The sequence below is a fragment of the Caloenas nicobarica genome, chromosome 14, assembly GCF_036013445.1.
Source record: "Caloenas nicobarica isolate bCalNic1 chromosome 14, bCalNic1.hap1, whole genome shotgun sequence".
In the NCBI taxonomy this organism is placed as follows: Eukaryota; Metazoa; Chordata; class Aves; order Columbiformes; family Columbidae; genus Caloenas; species Caloenas nicobarica.
The window spans coordinates 5,264,148-5,287,714 of record NC_088258.1 but is presented as its reverse complement, the minus strand read 5'-3'; the positions used below and the strand labels follow the sequence as shown (position 1 = coordinate 5,287,714).

The window sequence follows — 23,567 nt, the reverse complement described above, 5'->3', positions numbered from 1 at the left end:
CAGGTTCATTTGTGTAATGGGACTTTTAAACAGGCCGTTTACTTCTTTTTAATTCAAAGGGAATGTACTATTTGATCCCAAGTGCCTGGCTAGTTTTTTAAAGCAGAGATAAACCACAAAAATTGACTCACTAAATCTCTTCTTCTAACCTAATTAAAATAGCATTGAGATACTACCATGCATACCTCTCCGATCTGCAGGCACTTTGTCAGCACTCATCTGCCCGGACCCCAAAGCTTCCACCACGGCCTCCTTCACTCGCAGCCCATGCAATAGATGCTTCCGATGTCGCCACAGTTTTGTGTGGAACATGAATTTTCCAGGAGGGAACGTACAGCAGATGCAACGCAACCAAACTAGGCTGTCCATCGTTCCCTATGCTAAGAGAGGGGGAAAAAAAATCCTCTCTCTGTTCCTCAGCTCACTATATTCCTGTACCATGGGAATGAAAAAGGGCTAATTTTAATGTACTTGTTTACGACAAGCATTGAGAGTGAGCTCTCAGCTAGGAAAAGGAGAAAAGTCACTGAGTACTCCCATTCCTCTGTCCCGGGGTTTACCTGGAGAACCAAAGCTCTACAGGAAAAACACCGGGAGAAAAGCTGAAACAGAGCATCAATGACTCCTGCACACTCACCTGCCTTGTTCCAGCAAATAACATTTCTAAATGAACAGGGCCACACAATAAAGTGAAGAACAATACAAACACTGTGAAGTATATACAGAACAAACAAGCAACAAAAGCTTCCACTGAAATAAAACTACCTGATAGAGGAAAAAAAAGTCTCAGACATTGATCTGAAAACCTATTTGAAACAAACAAAATTCACTGAACATCTTGGGTCAAAAAATATAAACACAAACGCAATTACCGATAACACAAAGCAGGGAGGCTTTATCATGGAGGAGCATAAATAGATCAGGCAGAAGAAGCCAGCTGAAAACGGAAGGAGCAGCAGCAGAATTGAAATGTAACAGTGCAAGTCCCACCACGGCCAGAACCTCTCCTAAGAGCTGAGTCTTCATCGGTCAGAAACTAGAGAGGAGGACAAAAAGCTGGGCAGATTGATCGATCCCAGGATGAACACCAGTGCCATGTGGCAGTGGAAATGGGTAATGTGATTCCAAAATGGAAGAGTCAAGCTCTATCCAGGACAGAGAGGTACCTGCCTTTACTGGATGCTCCTGGAGAAGACATTCCTGTCCAAGCTACTGCTGGAACACCCCCTGGAATGATGGGACCACTCTGGTTACTCATCTTCAACAGAGACACAGAAAAACAGGTAGAGATTTAGAGGAAGCTGCAGGATCCATGAGGAGACTGAGAAGCCTGTTTTAAGAGGAGACTGCAAGAGCTTGATTTGTTTAACCTAGACAAATGAAATGCCGGGAGAGAGCAATTGTTCTCTATAAATATGTCACGGCATAAATATGAGGGAGGAAGAACAGTCACTGTAGTTTAAGGAGAACATTAGCACAAGAAAAAAATGGATATTAACTGCACGTATATTTTCAGTTGGAATTGGGAAGATTTCAGCTATCAGAGCAGGCTTTCAATGGTAGCAAAGGGACAAACAACCTAAGCAGTTTCAAGACAAGCTTGACAAATTTATGAACTAAGGCATACGCTGCAATTGTCTGAGTAACCAAAGGACTGGACTTTATGATCTAAGAATCCTCTACCAGTTTACTGTTACTATATAATTTCATTCTGGATCAGCTATTTTTGCTGTCACTTCATAATCAGATTCATGTTTCTCAATCTGATTTGAGAACTGGATATTTCCCTACAATTGCCATACTAAAACTGTTGCTGTGTTCGTGCTGTGCTACTCATCCACCCCGAGTTTGCCAGTCTCACATAAGGTGTTAGAATAAAATCTGCTGCATGGTAGGGAGATTTGCTGTCATATTGCTAAATCAGACTTGGTTTCATCAGATCGAACATACGATTTGGCTCCTTAACTCTTCCTGACCTGCTGCCCTTAAATAAAGGTCTCCTGTTCTTTGCAGAGGGTTAACAAACGCTTTTACTCGAGGCAAGGGGCATTCATTATTTTCATTTCAAGGTGTCTTTATTTCTTCTGTAAAGACACTCAATTTAATGCCATTCATTTCGTGATGGCTACATTCTTGGACTTCTTTACCTCCCACCCTGCTAAGCAATTCTTCTGATTCTTATATCCATCCCTTTTAATCTGCTGGAGTGTGAAATATAATCTGTTCCAATGAGCAGTCTATAGATGTCAGATCCCACATGGGCCAAGCCGCCTTTTGAAGATGAAAGCCAAAAGATACCCAGAGCACCTCAGGGCAATGAAAATACAGGTGATACTTTAATACCAAGCCGACTTCCCTCAGGGATTAATGATGGAGAAAAAAAATCTTGACATGAACGCCCCTGCTACAGAACCAGACTGGAAGTGTAAGACGAGGGATCACAGATGTTGCTTGGATGGCAAGCTTGAGCCAAACAATTTCCTCCTGTCTATAAAGGGAGACGAAAAAGGCAAATGAAAGTTAGAAAAACTTAACACATCTGCTTTTCTCCCTCAGGAAGAGAAACAAAAATAATATAACAAACAAAAAAATGTTTTCTACAAATACTGTTTTGGCTTGAAAGAAGCTCTCTCAGGTCTGTGCCAGCAGAGCATTAAACTAACATTCCATAAGCAGTAAGATCCTGGGACCATCAAACAGGGGCCATATGTGTGAACTCTAGAAGCAAACTCTTGCACATGCTGGAGATAAAGATATTGGAGCACTAACGTTGATAAAGAAAACTTCCCACGATGGTAAAATTGTCAGAAAAGTGCATATACCTACACAAAAATTACAGTGAGGGAGTGTGTTTAGGCACCAAAAAAATACTCACAATAACAAACATTGTTTCAGCAAACAAAGGAAACACAAAACCCACAGAACTGCGGGACAACTAAGTCATCTGAGCCCTATCAGAGTGGTGACTCTCATGTACCACCTCTCTGGGCAGGCACTGCTCCCTTACAACAGGAGTACACGCAAACTGTGAATAAAGAAAAATAAATAACTGAAGGGATAGAGGCAGAGAAAAATCAAAGTTTCATTGTCTTAATTACACAGTACAATGATAAGGGTAATTTTTCTTAAATCAGAAAATAAATTCTAGATTCAAGTTCCCTGAAGGATATAAAATATTAGAGGGTTTTTTTATGGTTGTAATCACAAATGCATTTCTCCAGCCACTACTGGCCGTGTCTAATTAGGGCAAAGTATGTTAATGATACAGCGGCACAGCCCAGAGACGTCTTCAGTTGCAATATTAATTGCATTTAGGGAAAGAAGCATGAATTGTGCTTATACAAACTAATTAGTATGGGTTTGCTAATTAATACTGGAAAGTCAAACTGCCTTTGTCTTGTCAACTGCAATTAGCTGAAGACGTTTAAATTTTCTTTTTTTTTTCTTTTTGTTCTTCCAGTAGTAAACTGACTTTAGACGACAAGCAACACAATCGTGTCAGCGGTGGTTAGTGCGGCAAATCCATCTCACTTAGCTCACGCGAGACATTGTGCCCTGGCCTAGCACAGTGTCCCCTACAGCACCTGTTGTCCCCACGGACACCGCTCCCTGAACTACAGCCCTCTCCTCCCAAGGACACAGACAACATCTTACCGAGGCCACGATCCTATCAGATTTGTCCCACAAGTATTTGACTTTTAAATATTGCTGTGTAAAGAATCAATTATTTACCGGGGCATTCAAGATGAGGAAAAAACAAACAGGAAAAAAAATTTAAAAAATAAAAATCAAACTCATCAATGAGATCCAATCAGCTACTTCAGCAGCCTCAGAGCCCATCGCTTCATTTCCAGTGCTCTGGGGAGGGTGGCAAAGCCATTAGCACCCTTTGGGGTGGCAGGAGAGATGTCACCTCGACAGAGGTTTATCTCAGAAGCAGCCCAAAGACCCAGCAGACTGTATGATAGCACCTGACAGGTGTTTATTCCATTTCACTCCGGCCCATAAGCCTGTTTGCAGAATGGCTGATGAAAAGCAATATCCATACCTGTCAGCACCCAGAGCGGGACGAGCCCTTCTGCAGCCCCCCAGCCAGGGGGGCTGAACATCAAACTAACAAGCAGGGGATCACAGGTGAAAAAGGGGGAGAGAGATGAAAAGGAAGGCGAGATGCCAGGAATCCAAATCAGTAAACAATTGCTGAAGTGTCAGCTTTAAAGGAGTCTGAAAATAAGGCCATCCAGCTGAGACACTGATCTGGAAAGGGGGAAAAAGAAAACACATCAAGAAGATTTTGTTGGGTGGCAGGGAGGAGAGCGGAGGTGATGGCACAAGTGCTGGAGCCCCTGGGCAGGCAGCTCTGTAAGAGCCCATCCAAAGGGGACAGACATCTGCCAGCCCAAAGACAAGAAGTGACACAACCTTCCCTACCAGGGAGATCTCACCTGGGGATGGAGAAGAACCATTTACCACCAGTGAAAAGAAGAAACTACGCTGCCACGTTTCTCCTCAAAAGGGAAATAGAGGGAAAAAAAAAAAGTCTCTCTTCCTCTGTTGGAAGCAGTTTTCTTATATTGAACAAAATTCAAAGTGCTGAATAAAGGCCACCCGTCACAATCCATGGAATACAGGCTGTCCGCGTGAGATGGATGTAAGCTTTACTGAAGGATCACCAGACCTGCGGTTTTCCACTCAGCAACCCTTGGGAATAGGCACTGAACACCGACTGCTGCTTTATCCTCTGCTGACAGATGATGCACAACACCAATTAATGCTTTAACGCTAGAATTTTCCAGTTTCACCAGCTCTCTGCTAGACTGTTTAATACGACAAACTTTTCGAGGCTAACAAATAACTCAAAACCCAGGCTTAACGAGCCAAAAAGAAAAACTTCAAAGTGTTTGAAAAAGAAAAAAAAAACCACACAAAACATTTAAAACATAACAGCAAATTTATCCTTTGATACGTCCAGTGAGCACAATGCAAAATTGATTGTACAGAATTGAAAACTATAACAAGGCAGCATGTAATGAGATCAGATGGTAAACAGGACTAATTCGGTTTTCTTTGGAAATATCAGTCCTGACCTGCAGCAGCACAGAAATAGCTGAGCACACAAAAACGTTTGCCCACAATGTAAGACCACCCAGAATCAGAGTCAATTAACACTCTCATTATAGAATGTCTGATGTTGAAGCAGCAAGGAGAATAAATTTTTTTTTAAAAAAGGGAATCTAAAGGATGTATGGCAACCGATTAATAGTGCAGCAGGGGCAGCTCTGCCCTTCAGTGCCCTAGCAGAGTTAAGCACAAGTCTAAAAATCTAGTCTTAGCACTGGAGTTTACGATTGAGGTTTTAGAGCAGAGGTCTGTTTAGCACCTATTGACTAGCCAGTGACACACACCCATCTTTGCATTAGTAATAAAGTTAATCCAGTGTAAAACACATCTACAGAATAAGTGTTTACATCTTGGATACTGCTCAGGTTTTTCTTGCAGCTAGGAGAAGTTGCAGGAATCCCACAACTCACCCATTAGTAAAAACATTCGTTCACAAAACAGCTTAATGCTGACACCTCATTTATTCCTGAGTATGAAGACTTGTACACAATAGTCATGAAACTGCACAGAACCCTCCCTACTGCCTGGTTTTGTGGCCTCTATTGGTTTTGGTCTTTGAGGGAACTTCCAATAGAACAGATAAACCCAGCAGAAAATTAACAGATATTATAAAAAACTAGTTTGTGGTAATTCTGTCGCATCTCATCTGCTTGTCCTTTGCGCACTTGAGACTGGATCAAAGGCCCCCAAAGAAAGGAGCTAACTCAGCATGAAATAAAATGCTTGCTTCTGATCTAGAACTGCTAACGAAGAGAAAAGGAAATTGCCAAAAAAAAAGGAAGCCCACTAGATCTCATCCAACGCTTGTTCCAGGTGAATACGGAGAGAGTGCCAAGACTAGCAGTAGTGATACAAACTTTTACAATGCTAATTTGCTATTCATTTCTGAATATTTGGAACCAATCCGCTGTTTAAATGAACTAAGTTTTGCATTCGTTACTGCTCCGTCAAACAATTTAAAAACTTCAAAAGAGAAACACTTACCATCTCCGCTCTTTGCTTATGATTTCCCACTTCTTCCAGAACTTGAGACAGCTGAGCCTTCAAGACAAAAAAATAGAAAATGAAGCCTAGGACATATTTTTGGAGGTTTCAAATCCCAAATGGTTCATGGAAAATGTTCTGTTGAAATTCTAGGGTACAGGGTTGGTTTTGGAAGCCTTCAGTTGTTGTGGTAGAATCCTCTCTGGAAAAGAACCTTACTGAATTTCTGTGAGAAAAGGTCCCAACGCAGGGAGAGGTTTTTTCCTTTTTAAGAGGAAATCTGAAATTTAAAGAATCCGAAACCAAAGTGGAAATATCTTGTTATCCCTGTATAATTTGAGGAGAAACAGGAATCTGACTCAGAGAAGGAGCAGTTCTGTTTATGAAAAAAGATTTTAAACAAAACGGATATTTTGGAGAAGCCACACAGGCTACTTGACTGTTATTACTTCCCACATCTTTTATTTCATGAGGCTTTGCTAGCCTGCAATCAGCCATTCTCTGATTAGCAGAAAACCCAAAAAATGGTCACAACTGATGACAGAGAAGCTAATTTAAACAACATAAACAAACAAGATGAACTAAAAAAAAAAAAACTTGCCTACAAACCAATTCACAGAATTTCAAGCAGATATTCATTAAAACCCTCCAGAGTCCCTCTAACAACCCCTCGTCACACATGAAATGGGTCTTTTGAGTGCTACATCCAAACCAGAGACAAATAGGAAACAGTTTAATACAAAGAAAAGGAAAACATTAAGCTTTGAAGGCTAACTGCACTGAAATGCAAGCAAGCAAACAGAAAATATGCAGTCTTAGGATTCAGCATAGCAGAACTTGAATTTTGCAAACAACCAACCAACCAGTTCAAGACCTCCCTGGCCCCAGAGCTCAGCAGACACTGAAAAAGTTCCAGATTCTTGCTGTGTGGGACCCGGGATGGTGTGACGTTATTTAAGGAACAGAAACTCCAATAAGATGAAAAGGGTTTTAATAAAAGCCTGGGACTTGGCACAGGGAAGTGAAACATGAAAAATGAAACACCATGGGAGATGCGAGTCCCAACCGAACATGGAGTGTACGTACAAGCAAGAGAGAAGATAAAAGTAAATTATCACCAAGTTTGATGCTGAAATATCAGGAAACTATAAATTTGTGGACATCTGGGAAAGACTTTTTCCCCACTATTGAATTAGGTAGAATTACACCAGCAGGCTAAAGCCAGAAAGGAGTCACACAAAGAAGAATTAGAAAACATCCCTCTCAGAGACGTTATTTATGAGATCAAGCATAGTCTTTGCGAAACACCCCAAGACTGAATATTTTTGAGCATCTTCCCACCTTTTCTGTATATTTAATAGCCTTAATCTACATGAAGATGTATACGACCTTTACATGAGAAAACCTTGCCTATTCTAAACTAGATGTAAAGAACCACTAAAAATTATATATTTGCTACCATTCCTGAATTTGAGGGTCATTTCCCTGTTCAGCCTCCTATTAGTACAGACTTCCATAGAATCACAGAGTAACGGAGATTGGAAGAGGCCAATTCAATCCCCTGTTCAGAGCAGGGTCAGCTACATGAGGATGCTCAGGGTCAGCTGGGTTCTGAGAATTTCCAAGGAGGCAAAGTCCAAAACACCTCTTGAGCAACCTGTACCAAGCTTTGGTCACCTTCACAGTGGAAATATTTTCCTTTATAATATCAAGACGATAGCGCCCTGGGAACTTGTTTCACTAGATGGTATAAGAGAATTTAAAAGTACAAGACCTTGAGAGAATTCAGAAAAAAAGGATAGAAAAGACCTTGACATATTTTACATCAGGAAGAGGCTGCAAAAACTTTTAGACAGGAGAGAAATAATAGAGAGGGATGTGAGAAATCAGAAATACAACGAGGAAATATTCCATAATTTACCTCGCATATAATATAGCTTGAGGAAAATAACCAAATATAAACCTCTCAAGCTGCTATGCCAGCAGAGACCTAGAGGCGAACGTGGACAGCAAGTCCAAAACAGCAGCAAATAACAGCAGATCAATCTGATTTGGAGAAGCAATCAGATAAGAATTAAATCACAAAATAAGTTTTCTTCATTGTGTTTATTTCTAGACTGCTCATCTCAAAGGGAAAGAGTAGCTAACTAGTGGGAATTCAGAAAACAGCAACTAAACTTACCAGATTGCTGGAAGAAATGATTTATGAAGACTCAGATTTTCAAACGTATGGTTTGACTCCAACTCTCACAGAAGAGCAAAAGGGACACATTTAATGTATTCAGAGCCATTACAATGATACAGCTGGAAACAAGGAGGGTTTCCAGGCCAGCTGATCCCGGCCGATGCGTTTGCAGACCGGAGCGGGGACCCTTTCGTGTCCAGGGACACGGGCGGGCACAGGAGGGACAAGACAAAGCCCCAACTTTCGGTGGGGTCCCCTGCGCCTGCTCTTGCCTGGCTGCGAAACAGATGATCTGAATGCTTTATCACATCCAGTTTGTAAACATTAGCCCTACCCCAGACTTTCTATTAGCTTAAATCAAATATTGAACCTAGCTCAGCTGTTAGAGGACAGCTGCTTGCGAAGTGATTCACTGCCATGTTCCTTCCAGGCCACGAGAAAATACAACCTAATCACCAGCAGCATGACAGATGCGCACATTTTTAATTATGAAGAAGAAATTAGGCTCTGAACTTGTCCCCACATCTCAGTTAATCAGAGTGCTCTGGAGGAGCTGCCAGGCGCCGTGGCCATGCAAGGCTGTTGCGCTGAGCCCTGCACCCAGGCCCACACCCAGCGCCGCGCCGGAAAAGGCTGAAAGAAACAGAATGCACCTTTTCAGGAATGAACTGTTGGATCATAGAATCATTTCGGTTAGAAAAGACCTTTAAGATCACCAAGTCCAACTGTTAACCCAACACTGCCAAGTCATTTCAGTTGGAAAAAACCCTCAGGATCATCGAGTCCAACCATAACCTAACTCCAGCACTAAACCATCTCCCCAAGAACCTCATCTACAAGTCTTTTAAACCCTTCCAGGGATGGTGACTCCACCACTGCCCTGGGCAGCCTGTTCCAATGCCCGACAGCCCTTTCCATGAAGAAATTTTTCCCGATATCCAATCTGAACCTCCCCTGGTGCAACCTGAGGCCAGATTCAAACATGCCTGGCCACTTTTCGGGAGCACTGAACCTGAGCCATTGTAGGTGGCTGGGAAGGAGATGATGTGCAAGAGTCCTTGACGCCTACACCAGCAGGTGTGGGAGGGCTGTCTGCAGCAGACGCTGGAGCAGTTTGCCAGCCCCATCGCAGGGTTTTGCACTGGGAAAAGCGATGTCCCACCTATAGGTAGCTCAGCTGTGTTTTACGGGCTTTTCCACTGAGCACATTCACCTCGGTATCTCAGGAATCTCTCAGTAGGAAAGACTTGTGTGTTGAATTTTCAGACTATTCACAAAAGTTAACGTAAAGCTCCAAGGAAATTCTCATTACTTAATACACATGTTAAATTCCCACGGATCACTGAGCTCAAGCATTAAGAAATCTGATAAGCAAACAGAGATTAAGAATCAGATAAACAAATAAATGTAAAGTCCAATTTGCCCACTGAAGGCAGCACAACCAGGTAAAATAAAATCAAATAAGTAGCGTAAGCAGAAAAAAAAAATCCTCTCAAGCATTCACTCAATTACTTTAAGCCTCCAAAAAAAAAAAAGGTTTCTCAATTCAAAACATTCATCTTACATGACAACACAGTCTAATCTACTGTCAATGATACTGTCATCCTCCAAAGAGAGTGGCAGGAAAAGAAAGATAACCTGTGCTCCGGCCTCGACGGGATACAGAGCTCAGGGCTGAAAGAGGAGCAGAAACGTTTTCCAAGGAGAGGAACTGGTTTGGCTCCTAAGGAGACATTTCTGAATTGTTTAGCTTGCTTCCCTGCATCAATAATTTGTCTTCTACAGCGTCCGAAAGTCAGCCTTCACTGACAATGCTGGAGGAGGTTGGCCGGAGGGGTTTAATGAATGAAACTAAAGCAATCTGTGGTTGCAACGCAGGAGTTAACACCAACAGCATCAACAGCCCCACACTCTTCTCCAGGGGCGGAACGTGAGCCGACTGCCATGACCGATGGGCAAGCGGCTCGAATGTGAGACTCACGTGTAGGAAAAAATTAGCTACTCCATCTCTAATGAACAGTCTTTCTCTACACAACAATACCCACCGCTCTACAAGCAATTAGCAAATCGAAGTGCTCTCTTTGTGGACCTGCATTAATTTACTCCTCGATGTTGCACATTAAATAGCTCATAGGTACGGCACAGCACAGTAGTAGCAACAGCCGAAGCCATAAAATTAAAGCTTGCTTCACGGAGTTAGGGAAGCAAAATTATGCGTGCTGCATACAGGGAATAAATCAAAACAACCTTCATTTAGAAACATCATTTTAGTCTTATGCTTTCATCAAAAAACATGATTATCTTAACAATCACATTAATAGAATGTAGGTACTTTACAAGGGAGAGAAACAAGCAGCACATTCACAACCTCAAATTAAAGAGAGTCATTCTTCTTCACTAGGGTGAAATACCTGAGAATATACATAGCTGCCTGTTCTGGGGTTGTGCTTTCGCAGCTCTAAATCCCACCTGCATCCCCCGGAGGGAGGGGGAGAGGACGAGCTTTGGCCTGGCAGAGCGGTCACATAGCTGCAAAAAGGGGCATTTTTACAGCACGCCCAAGAGACCCTTAGCAGTATTTTATATGCAACGGTTGTATGCAAATTCAAGTCAAGTGTGGTGATTGGCAAATTTAGGTATGATGTTGCTTAATAGCTATTTCAAATTAATTAACTTCTAAGATAAATTCTTGCCTCTCCTCTTTGAGAAAGTTAACACACAATTTAAATTTACAAGGATATATCAGCATCCAATCACAGAAATATGGAATCTTGTATGTTCTAACATGCCAAATCATCTCAGTTCCCTTGTGCTGGCTGCTCCCCACTCCCTGGGTAATCTCACAGTAACTTATCTAGCCGATCACTTACAAAAGAAGATACAAGATGAAGTTTCTTGGCTGAAGCCAGATGGCCTTAATGTGTGGTTAAAGTGCGATGTGACCTATAACAGAGTCCGAGCCAGCGTATCTTATCTGATGCCATAAGCTGGGGAAGAAAAGAAAAAAAAACAAAAAAAAGCACATTGCCTCTTTCTATCAGATTCAGGAGATAGGAGGAAAATACGGTGCACCAAAGCTGCAGCTGAAATACAGAAGGAAAATCCAAAACATGGCTGCACTCCCAGGACAATTCTGATAAGGAAAGCACTGATCGTACCACTTAAAATTTAATCATAAATTTAAAACCATATAGCTCTATGCACCACGCTGATGAGTTACATGGAACAATAGAGTAATATCATGAGAATACTTTGAAGAGCAGCTTGCAATCCTTAATTCTCTCGCGAAGATATTTTTATAAGATTCTGGCTTGTAGTGAAAACAAGAGGAAAACTTTGATTTGACAAAACCCACAGACAGCTTACTTATGGGGGTGGCGGAGACTGAGACAGAAGTAACTCATCAGCCACTTGCAGTTAGACTTCGGTTTATTTGCATACTGTGATCCTGCATATTAAAATATTGTGAGAGCTGAAATGAAATTTTCATTAGTGTTCAATCTGAAATCTCACCCATGGGATTCGACTTTCCACAGTTAATGCATGCATTTGCCTGTTTATCCTTTAAAAGTTAGATATCCAATTATACTATGGTAGCCAATACCTTCCGCCTTCGATCCATTAGCGCACGATTACCGCAGATTGGTACCAGTACAGTATTGTTTTAGCATCTCTGAAGTGCACTACAAAATTACACCGGGTTAAATGGTCATTTCTAATTTAAAATATTTTCATGCTTTGTAGATGAAATTACTGTTCTTTCACAAAATTGCATCCGTTGAGATCACAATCAGTAAGATAGTTTCGTGTCAGACATTGCTAAATAATTTCCTTGCTGCTTTACAGATTCTATTCTGCTGTTCTCAAGAAAGTTCTGCTGGTTATGAAATCAAATGCATTTCCTTTATAAAGTGGGAAATAACAGCTACAAATAAACTCTGGTGTTGTCTCAAAAGCATCAAAACCACCATGTTATCTTACAGCAGCCGGATGGGAGGTGGCAAGGGGCTCGATCTGGTGCAAACGTGAAGGGGAAAATTCCCCAACCCATTTTCAACGTATTTCAGAAATTTATATACAGTTAAGCGACACTGATTGTGACTTGCAGAAAAGCTGCAATAGGAGAGAGACTCTTACTTACTGACATAATTAGTATTATATGGATAGGCTTACAGCTCAACGAAAAGCATGTGTCTCAGGCCACAGTTTATGTGGTTTTCCATGTAATTTAATCTTTCTTAATTTTACCCCAAGCAAGGACACAAAAGACAGCAAACTAGAATGCCTGTCAGCAAGATGTCCCCGCATCTCCAGGGACTCGTGCTCCTGGGCACCAAGCAAACCACAGCACCCAGGGACTGACGGCTCCTGCTCTCTGCAGTGTCCCGAAGGGTGTTTTTCATCCAAAAAGCAAGAAAGAGCTGCTCCTTCTTTGAGAACCAGTTTCCTACTGGGTTTGATGTGCAGCAGGGAAATGCCGCCCCCAAGTGAGAGACAAAAAGCAGCCGGATACCAAAATGAAGGATAAATAAAGCAAAAGCTCTGGGGTGCTAAACAAACAAACAAAAAATGATACTGCAAATTGAAAAATTGCTAAAGTCATAGTTATAATTACTGAAGATACAGGGAAAGCATCTGCAAGATATGGGCTCCTGTCAACACACTATCAAGATTTACTGGACAAAGAGATAATAACCAAACCTTTCTCTTGCTCTTAAGTCTCAAGGACAGACCAATCTCTCTCCTTCTCTTTTAAGAGACACGGTCACTTAGTAATGTCAAGAATTCTTGACAGTGAGCTTATTATAATGAAATCACCCCAAACTCTCACTGGTTAGGCTACAAGAAAGGAGAGTAAACAAAGTCACTGCGGAACAACTGATCTGAGGAAAACAGGATTTCAAGCAGGAATTGCCCACATCCTTATTCCTGGCAAGTCACTCGACCTGGCTTAAAATAAACTGCGTGGTTCTGCAGCAGAGACCTGGCTTTTGTTCCCACTCTGCCTAACAACTGCCGAGAGACCCGGGGCAAAGTACTAAGCTCTCTGAAACTCCTTTTTTCTCTTCCTCTCTAATGTAAAGATAATACTCACTCCTTAAAACCATTCCAAAATCTTTGACCGAAGGTAATCTCTGAGCACAAGGTGCCACTATTGACACTAAACGTACCTGATGGGCCACAGCACTCGGGCAGTAAAAGGATTAAGCACCACATTAATTTAAGTGCAGAAGTCAAGCACCTCCACGTTCAGAGGCGGAGGTAACTTCATCTCCCTGATCCTCAAAGCAAAGGTGACCTTCAGAACTGCAATAAAATGTAAAACTTGGGGAAAGATTCTGAACTTCCCCAAATCTGTTCCATCAACACTGTTCACATCATCTCCCAGGCAGATGCTGTCAGGTAAGGGACACGGTACCAGAGCAAATCAAGAGATGAAAAAATGCAGAGCATTATATTCAGGGAAGGATGAGTGCCTGGAGATCAGAGAGCCTTGTGTCAGACTGAAACACAAAGAAAAAGCAGGTAGGTAGGAAAATAAGGGAGTCTGGTGTTACCGGATCTTTCACGTGACAAAAAATGCATTAGATTTTAAAAATGTCTCAAAACAAGAGCAAGCATTTGTTGTTTTACACTCTGAGCTGCAGCCGAGGTTGAGGCGAGACTGAGGGGCAACAGCCGAGCGGCTCCTCTCTCCTGTTCTTTCTTGATGTTTTCGTTCAACACCTCACTAAGAAGGAGCACAGAGACCAAAAGATTAGCACAGCTCTCCTGGGAATAACACACTTTTGCAGTAGGTCTCCTTCCCTCCATCCCAATCAAATGGTGCTGCAGCCCCTGGGGAGAGAATACATTGCCAAAGAAAAAATGTGAGTTTGCAGCTGCTTCCTCAACAGCAAAGGGCAGCCTGACTGATGAAACTCTGCCAAGCCCGTTGCTTGGAGCGTTATGCGGTTGGACAGAACAGCATCTCCCGGACACACACGAGCGACTGCTGGATGCTGATGGACTCTCCAAAGGAGTCATTCCCCATCACTGCAACACCCATCAGAGAAGCCTCTGCCACCAATATTATTTTCGTGGGCTCAGAAATATTCCTACCTCAGAAAAGCGGCTGAGTGTGCAGTTGTAGCAGGGAGTCTCTCTTCTCTTTTGCTGCTCCTCTAGCAAAATTTTGAACCCAACAGCAGAAAGACAACCTGGCATAAAATCTGGCTGTTGAGGGCTGACCGAGAATCTCTTGCCAGGAGTAAAACAGATTATTAATATATTAGTGCAACTAAAAAACATTCAGAGAGTATCAACTCATTGCACAGGGAAACAGCAAAAAGGGAAAGAAATACAAATAATTTTGAGGACGCTAAAGAGAATTAATTTTACTGTGCCCTGATCAAATCTGTAAAGTCGAAATGAAGGGATACCAGCACCAGATTCTGAAATGAATGTAGCGCCTCTGGGAACCTGGTTATTCAGCGCTATTTAAGTGATCAGAAAACAAGTAAATAAGCAATTCTGGGATCTGGAGAGCATGATGTTTTCTTCAGGTTGTATTAACCCTTCCTGAACTGAGAAGTAGTGCTGGAGACTACAAGCAGAAGACAAAGTAGCTAAGGGGAACAGAATCCCTTGCTATTAAGTGTAATAACAAAGTTGGTTGGAGAGGAGGGGAGCAAATGTTTGTGCATTTCTTTAATTTTCTGGCAAAATTTTAATTCCAGCATTTTTTTTTTTCCTCTTTTAGATTATCAGGCTCCAAAACTCCTGTCTTGATGAAAGCAAACATTAGCACTCACTGAACCCAGAAAAAGGGAATCTTAAAAACTAAGTGTGGTGGCAATATGGCATCCAGCATCTCTAACAAATTGTGAACTTTTCCACTGCTCCTTCCTACTAATTTTTTCCAGTACCACCTCCCTGGGTTTAAGTTCTTCCTCTGTCAGTTGCCTCCAACTAGGTTTGATAGCTAGAGGGAAAGAAATGACATTTAGTTGATGAAGTCTGTAAATTAGCAAACAAAAATGTTCACTCTTATCCATTCATCAGAAAAAAATGGTGGAATTACATCTCTACCTAAAAAAGCCCTTCTAAATTCAGCCCGATGAGTCAGCATTGCTGCATCTCATCACCAAGAATGATTCATTGTCACTGCACTTCTCAAAGTCAAGACTAAGGGTATTCACCCCAATTCACTGCCATCTCATAACTCCTCTGGATCCAGGCACTGTGCTTGCATACAGTACTGTTAGAATGATTTATGTGAGTGTGTCACTTTTAATTTAAAGGTATAAAGAGCCATCAGCAGTTCACCAACCATAAAGCAACATTTTCTTTTGAGTGGACTGGCAGTTGAAAGTTGAATACCCAGAAAATATCCTTGTGTGCCAAGAGGAGAGGTCTCTACACCCCTGTAGCCAAAGGGTGGAAATGCTTCTGAAGACAGGAAGGGATGGCAAGTATCTTTGGAGAGAGACACTAATACGTGGTTATAAGTTAAAAGAAGCCTTTCAGGGCAGTTAACACCTGAGTAGAAACTCAGACAAAAGCAGTATGGACGGAAAGGCTCTACCTCAAGCAGAAGCCATGGTGAGGAAGAGGGTTTTGTGCATGGATCACACCTCAGACAGAAGATCTGTAGCTGGATGGAATAAAGAATATTGGAAGATAAACAGCAGCACAGCTGTGGTTTTCGTTTTATACAAGTCTCCAAATATCACAGTTGCTTTACTTAACCTTCCTAACTGTTAAAACAAGGCTACTGAACAACTCGTACTGCCCTTAGCATCCTGAGTACTCAATGGTAGCACCTTCCTCCAAGCTGCCGAAGGCTATTTGGCAGCTGGCGATGTGTGGCGATAGTTCGGACAAGATATATTTAACGATATATGTGTGCTATGAACCCTGTCCCTAACTCTATCTCACTGCTATCCACACAAACACGCTCCCAACAGGAGCTCTCGGGCATGTCCACACACTTCCCCGGGCAGCTGTTGGGAGCCAGCTGGCAAACGCCATTGGGGAAGCGAAGATCCATCTTTAAATCAAACTTTTTTTTTCTTCTGATTTAATTTTAATCTAGTTTAGTTTCTTTTCCTGGTCCTCTGTACTACTGCACAGGTTCTTCTAGCTCAAATAGAAGCCAGGGAGGGGTTTAAGCCAGCACTACCTTTGGCATGTGAAATTACAGCCAGCGTATTTTTGGCATCCAGCAGAACAGTGAGTAAAGTGCCTAAGCCTCGGAGGGTCTCCAGCAAATTTGAAACACTCTTGGAAGTTGCTAGGTAACTACATTCACCTCCGGACAAGACTGCGCAATGTTTGCTCTGATGAAGCAATGCTTGTATTGCCCTTCCTTCCACCCTGGGAACGTGTTTGCTGAGGACCCGTCTCCTCTGCTGCCAGAGTATTTCCAGTCTCTCGTCTGGGTCTGTAGTTGGATTTTGCTCAATAAAGCAAACATTACATTTTAAACATAGCTATTATAATTAGCAGAACCTCATTGCTCAATTTCCCCTTCCAGACAGGGATTTCCAAATGTCAGAGTGTGCTCAGCAGAGCTGATCTGCACCGATGGCTGCTCTGAACGTGACTGACCTGGGAGGGTCCAGAGTGAAGAATCAAATCCTATCACTGGAGGTGAGATGAAAAAACAAATAGGATAATTCTCCTCCTTCATCCTGTACCTTCATTTTCTTTTATTATGTGTGCAGCACTGTGAGCAAGGCACAAGTTCAGCAGAGAGACTCTCCTCTTCGACGCAGAAGGTGTATTCACACTTGAGACCAAGCGGGAATTTCATACCTGTTCTCTGGGTCATCCTCCCAGATGACTCTGCCTTGTCCTGGCTGTCCTGCCAGGGTCCTGTGGTATCAAAGCAAAGAGCAATAAAGGGGGAATAAAAAAAGGAAAAAAAAAAAAAAAGACCAAACAAACTAGTACAGCTACTGGCTCCTAAAACCGTTTTGCAAATGCAGAGACCCTGTTTAAAACAGTATTTGCTTTCTAAAGCTGTTTTGGAAAAGCAAAACCAACCTTAGTCCTTAGCAATAATATGCGGCATTAAATAAAAATTGCGAAGTATCTTTTCCCAACACACGCCTACCTACAAGAGAGCCCCTGCCTTGAAGGACAATGCCAGCACTTAACATTCCCAGGCATTGCGCAAGTCAGTGGTTTCCAGCCCCTGTGCAGACAAACTTCACTCCCAAAACCCTGGCAACACTCCAGAGCTCAGCGTGTCCCACGGAGCCAGCAAAACTCCAGCCAAGTTTATTAATGTAGGTCTCGTGCAACATCTCACCTGGGATGTCCGTGTGTCTCACCCACAACTCCTGCCTCACTGTTCGGGATCTGCCGAGTACAAACCTCCTCCAGCAAAGACTGAAGGTTATTAACACCAACCCTGCTCAGCAAAAGGAGAAACCACAGCACAAAGATGACGTGTCCTTTGCAAGGCCACAGAGGCAGTCACAATTTACAATATTATACCTCATCAGTTTAGTATTATAGACTAGGATTAAGAGGCAGAAATTGCCTGAAATTGTGGGGGGGAGAAAAAAAAGAAGAAAAAAAAATGGAGTTAACAGTACCTCTATTCAAAGACATTCCTTACGTTCAAAAAGTAAAAAATCCTCCAAGATGACAACTGGAAGAAGAAAATTGTGTAAAATAAATTTTTACCTCCCTCAAATAAAACCAAACATGTCTGAGCACCATGGTCATGCTCCTGTAACTTCCTTGAAGAGGAGCAAAACTCTTCTACTTTTATTTGAGAATTTATTCAAAATAAATAAATCCCAACGGAATTTAAGCACACTGTAGAGGCTCCAGCAAAAATCATAAAAAAGGAAGCAAACAGAAAAGATCCTCTCTTGGCACACTCCTGAAAGAAGGATTCACCACATTTCTGATTGACTGCCACCGTGGCTTAAGTCAATAATCTATAAATAGGCAACAAATGCAAAGCAAGCACTTGAAGGAAACAGCAAGATTTTTTTTGTTGTTTTCTCTTGTTATTGCTTAATGGTTTGTTGGGAAGGAGGTGGCTAACGAGGTAGAGGAAATGTGGCAAAAATATAAAGAAACAGAAAAGCACGGGGTGTGCAAAGGAGGGATAAAAAGACATGAAGACATTCAAATGTATGAAGGGCACAAATGTGGTTTTGCCTCTAGTTTTTCAGAGGACTGAAGGATGTGGGATGGGAGACATTATGATGGAACCACTTTCTGTGGGCAAAGCAAAGCTAGTACTTAAACCTTGAGTACACACAAAAAACACGTTCATGACTTGAGACTGAGCATGCTCGGAAGATCCCCACACACCCTCAACCTGAAAAAGGTTTTTATGTTATCAATAAAGTCTTAACTGAAAACTCAAGTTCCTGTGGGCCATCTTGGACTAATTTCTAAGTCTCTTCTACATATTGGATTCAATACACTACTAAGTGCAGTTGTTATAGTAAAGTACTGGCAGCGTTTGTGCAGCCGTCTTGTGGTAAGAGTCATCCACAAAACGAGTGGACTCAAAACTGTTGAAGTTAAAATAGGAGTGGACTCAAAACTATCAAAGTTAAGCAGCCATCCACATCATAAGAAAAGTGAAAATACTCATGTCAGGGAACAACAGAGCTGGGGAAATCTGAGTTATTCCCAGAGAGGTTCTAATTTCTGGAAAGCATTGGCAGGAAATTTTCTAATTAATTCCATCCCATAAAATCAATTAACCATTTCTCAAAATAACTGGAATTTTTATGTCACGGCTCTTGTTACAACCTGTCTGCTCACTCTCCTCCATTCGTCCGACTGCCCGCAACATCCCCAGTCTCCAGCTTGCTGCATTCATCAAAGCAGCCAACTTATTATCCTTTTTAATTACTCCTCTTAATCCCTGTGCTCCTCCTTTCAAGCCCAAAGGGGGCTCTCATGGAATCCAAGGAGTAGAAAACCTTCTGGTTTCTCTTTCCAAGGAGTTTGACCGGCTTTAAGGTCCTTCAAGACTCCTGTGAAGTCCTTCCTTGGGCAGATCGTGTCCGGCACGTGGAACTGGCTGTGAGCAGCCCCAGGACACCCCCAGAGCCTCCTCCTCGCTGGGGACGGAGGCTGATGAGGCTGATCCCCTGCACAGAGTTACAGCTTTCTCACATTATTTCCTCCTGTAGTTCCAGAAGGACAGGGAACTGCTGGAGAGAGTCCAGCGCAGCCACGGAGATGCTGAAGGGAGTGGAGCATCTCCCGTGTGAGGAAAGGCTGAGGAGCTGGGGCTCTTGAGCTTGGAGGAGACTGAGGGCTGACCTCACTCATGGGGATCAATATGGAAGGGGTGAGTGTCAGGAGGATGGCACCAGGCTCTGCTCGGTGACAACCAGTGATAGGACAAGGGGCAATGGGTACAAACTGGAACACAGGAGGTTCCACTGAAATTTGAGAAGAAACTTGTTCCCGGTGAGGGTGCCAGAGCCTGGCCCAGGCTGCCCAGGGAGGTTGTGGAGTCTCCTTCTCTGCAGACATTCCAACCCGCCTGGACACCTTCCTGTGTAACCTCATCTGGGGGTTCCTGCTCCGGCGGGGGGATTGCACTGGGTGAGCTTTCGAGGTCCCTTCCAACCCCTGACATTCTGGGATTCTGTGAGGAGAAGGCGATCAAAATGGCCTGTAATCCAAACTTTTGAACTCCATCAGCTAATATCTCCCCTCACGTAAAAAAAGGTTTGGAAAGGATATGCAAGGGGTAAAAAAGAAAAAAAAAGAACCCAAGACAACACTGCAGTGTCAGGAACAGAACAAGTAAACAAACCATCCTTGCACAGCACAGGCATGATATGTATTTTGTGTTTGCCAACCATCAGTTTAATTTTCCTTGCAAAAACTTGCAGGAGAGTTACTGTGAGGGCAAAGTGCTGGATTAATCAATCTGGGGCCGAAGTCCTTTGTTTATCCATAAAACAGACGGAGCAGAAGGAACAGAAGTCCGTATTTCCTCGCATTGCTCCATCAGTGCTTCTCAATTTTGGGCTGAAAGGATTAACTCCAGAGGGAGCACTGCAATTTTATCTTAGACATGGTCCATTTGTTCCCTGGCCCTTCTGCTGAGGCTGCCAACAAAGATGCCAGACAGGATGGTATTTTTGAGATGCGAGTGTTTATCTTCTCTGAGCGAACCAAACAGCAACTCATTTCAGGAAAGCAATCCAGCAACTCACAATCGCTTCTCACTCTGGTAAACGCAGACTGACAAGGCAAAAGGTGAAACAGCTTGATGGTCCCATTAGAAACCTTTGAGTTCCCTCGCACCTGAATGCCTGTCTAGCAAAGCCCTGCTATAGAAACGTAAAAGATCTCCATTTGGCAAGGAGAGGAAAGAAGTCGGAACATATGCCAAGGTAATCTCTGTTATTAGCTCCCGCCACAAAGGTACAAGATGTATTGAACGGCTCCTCCATCCTGCAGCACGGGATGCTCGGAGCCCAGGAGCTGTTTGGGAGGCGTGGATGGAAACGGCGAGTACACACACGGCTCGTGCCGCCCGCAAAATCAAATCGAGGAATAGAGCCAGGGTGAGGCAACATGGAGCACGACTGACAGCTCCCTTCTGTAAATATTTGCAAGGAAGAATTGTGAACACTTTTTTTTTAACCTTCTGTTCGCAGTTGTTTTTTTTTTTTCTTCTTAACCAAGCAGTTAAACCGCTACAAAGATTCATTTTTGCCTAAAAGGTGGCTGACTTCACAGGACACCAGCTTTGCTTGCCCATCCTAGGCCATTATGTGCCAAAATGGTGACTTTTGTGGAATAGGCTGTACAGGAAGGATATATAAAACGTACATTTGTTGGAGGAGTGTCTGTATTTGTGCCACACAGCAACCCCCAGACGTTCACAAAGACCCGAGAGTGACCCTTCCCATCCCTCAATCCCCTTTGCTATTCAGAAACAAGAACCAGCATAATCCAAAGAGCAAGTGGAATGTAACGTAAACTAATATCCACAATAATTACAGTAATGTGTAAAGTGTTGATGGGCTGGTAGAAACACTGAATTGTAGATACAATGAATTTGGGTCTTGCCTGGTGCTCATTACCTTGAGAGGAAATGGCACTTATGAATGATAAGGTCATGCTGCACTGTGAAAATAAATGTCATTTCTCTGTGTAGCTGTGATAGTCTCACCTACTGTCTTCAGAAATGTACGTAACAGCAAAGCAAAAAAAATCCTGTCGAATTAGCCTGGGATGCCATGTAATTTTAAGAGCATAAAGTCATCTAGAGTTCCTTAGACAGGCTTTCCTGCACATGCACTAGGAACATGTATGTACATATACATATGTATATACACTGTGCTTTTTAGTAGTAATAATAAATTTTTTTTAAAAATTGACACTTTCAAACAAGCTTGGATATGTTTAGTATCATGTATGTCAAAAGAATTTAAGACTAATCATATCTTTTATATTGCTATAAACATTCCCAGGAATTCCACACACCTGCACAGGTAGTTCTGCGCTCATCACAGGCCCCCAGGCCAAGCGCAATGAGCACTCTGCTTTAAATAAATACCATACATAACGCTAACAACTTCTCCCTTTTCGACGGCTCCGCGTGCTGCCTTGCTGCAGCTGAGCTACAATTAAGCACGCTCAGATGATCTTGGAGCAAAAGGCAGAGACAGAACAAGCTCCGCGCAGGGAGAACGGCGGCGACAGAGCCCCGGGTACCTCCAGCCGAGGGTCTCAGCAGCAGCATCCTGCAAACGGGGGCTCTTGCCCTTTCCTACCCACACAAACGAAAGACAAGTAAGGAGAGAACACGGTTTAACCACTGCTTGAATGTTCCCACCTAGAGCAACACCGGTGTGTCACCGCAGCCCTGCAGACATCGCTCCTGGGTGTTTGTGACACCTTTCTTCACATGAAAGGTCACAGAATGCTTCAGAAACCAGAAATCTTGTTTTGCTCGGTGTAACTAGATCCACAGAGGTCAATGGGGCACACGTTTTACCTGAATACTTGAGAAATCGGGTCAGGGAACTTACCTACCCCAAGGCTGCATTTTCCACTAATTAAATGACCTCTTTTAAAGGAATAAACCAGATGATCGGAAAGTGAAGAACGCGGTATGAACCGTCAATAAAATCAGAGTAGTGAGAATATAATTGCCAAAGTAGGGCTGGTAACAACCAGCTTAGCAGTAACGAGCCACACAAAGACCATTGGTTTATGGTCTGTACCATTAGGCCAGTTCCCAACTGCATTGAACAGCCTTGACTTTAAGAAAAAATCACAGCTTGCGGGCTCTCAAGAGATATTCCCATGAATTAATACTGATACAAGCGTTCATCATTTCTTTGTGTATATAAATCATTTACAGTGGCAGCCTTTACACAAAGAAGCCTCAAAACCTCTTCCATTACACAAGATATTCTACTTAAAATAACCTCTACTAAATAATTACTCTATTCATGTTCATAGCTACTGAAGACATCATTGGGTTTTCATACACTAATAACAGTGTAACATGTAAACTTTCAAGCTTCTTGCTGACTGCCTTTAAAAAATTAAAAACACTGAGGTTTAGCGACTCTTCCAAGGCGGTCAGCTCTCCAATGGAAAATGAGCTGTTTCTACAATTTTCCAAAAGGAAGTAAAGCTGATGTTACAAGAACTCGTGTTTGCGAGTCTGACATGTGGAATGCTGGCAAGAGAACACAGGCTAGATAAAAATCAATGCTTTAAACCAGAAAGCAGTTTCATTTGTAACATGGTCTTGAATAGAACTGGAACTTGAGCGTACGACTGTCAGACCTAAGCTCACTATGGCCATTACAGCCATTTAAACAAATTGGAAACATAAATCAGCTCAATACGTCAAATCGATATGCCATGCATTTCATTTCTATGTTACTGTCACCACAGCTGGATTCACAGCACATGTATTGTACAGTAGTACTGCCTGTTTTATTAAACAGTATAAATAAAATTCAGAAGAAAAATGTTACAGCTTGCTTATACAGGAAGACTGTGGCTTTCTCCAAAACTTAGGACTTCCAGTTTGTTCTGCTGAAAAGCTTTTAGTACAATCAAAGCACATTTGAGATTAAACACTGATTAAAGCAAATAGGTAAATCACAAAGCCTCTGAGAAAATAGAATTGTTCCTTACAATTTACCTGGACCACCCCTGAACAGAGAAGATCTATATCAAGAGCTTAGTTTTTATTCACAGCTTGGTGAAAACCGCTATGGGATGGCTTCTTCACTTATTCTGATCCCAGCCTTCTCCAAATATT

The 23,567-nt window shown here is 42.5% G+C and overlaps 1 protein-coding gene across 3 annotated transcripts in view; it reads right to left on the bottom strand.

Annotated features, from left to right (window-relative positions):
• Nucleotides 1-23,567, bottom strand: part of MAD1L1 (mitotic arrest deficient 1 like 1) — a 370,492-nt gene that overhangs the window by 183,355 nt on the left and 163,570 nt on the right. For 2 of the 3 annotated variants that reach the window (XM_065644520.1, XM_065644519.1), the window contains one exon: nt 6,106-6,162. The exons of the other annotated variant lie outside the window; for it this stretch is intronic. In XM_065644520.1, coding sequence (XP_065500592.1) covers nt 6,106-6,162 — 57 coding nt within the window. The remainder of the gene's footprint in view (nt 1-6,105; nt 6,163-23,567) is intronic. 3 annotated transcript variants of the gene reach the window in all.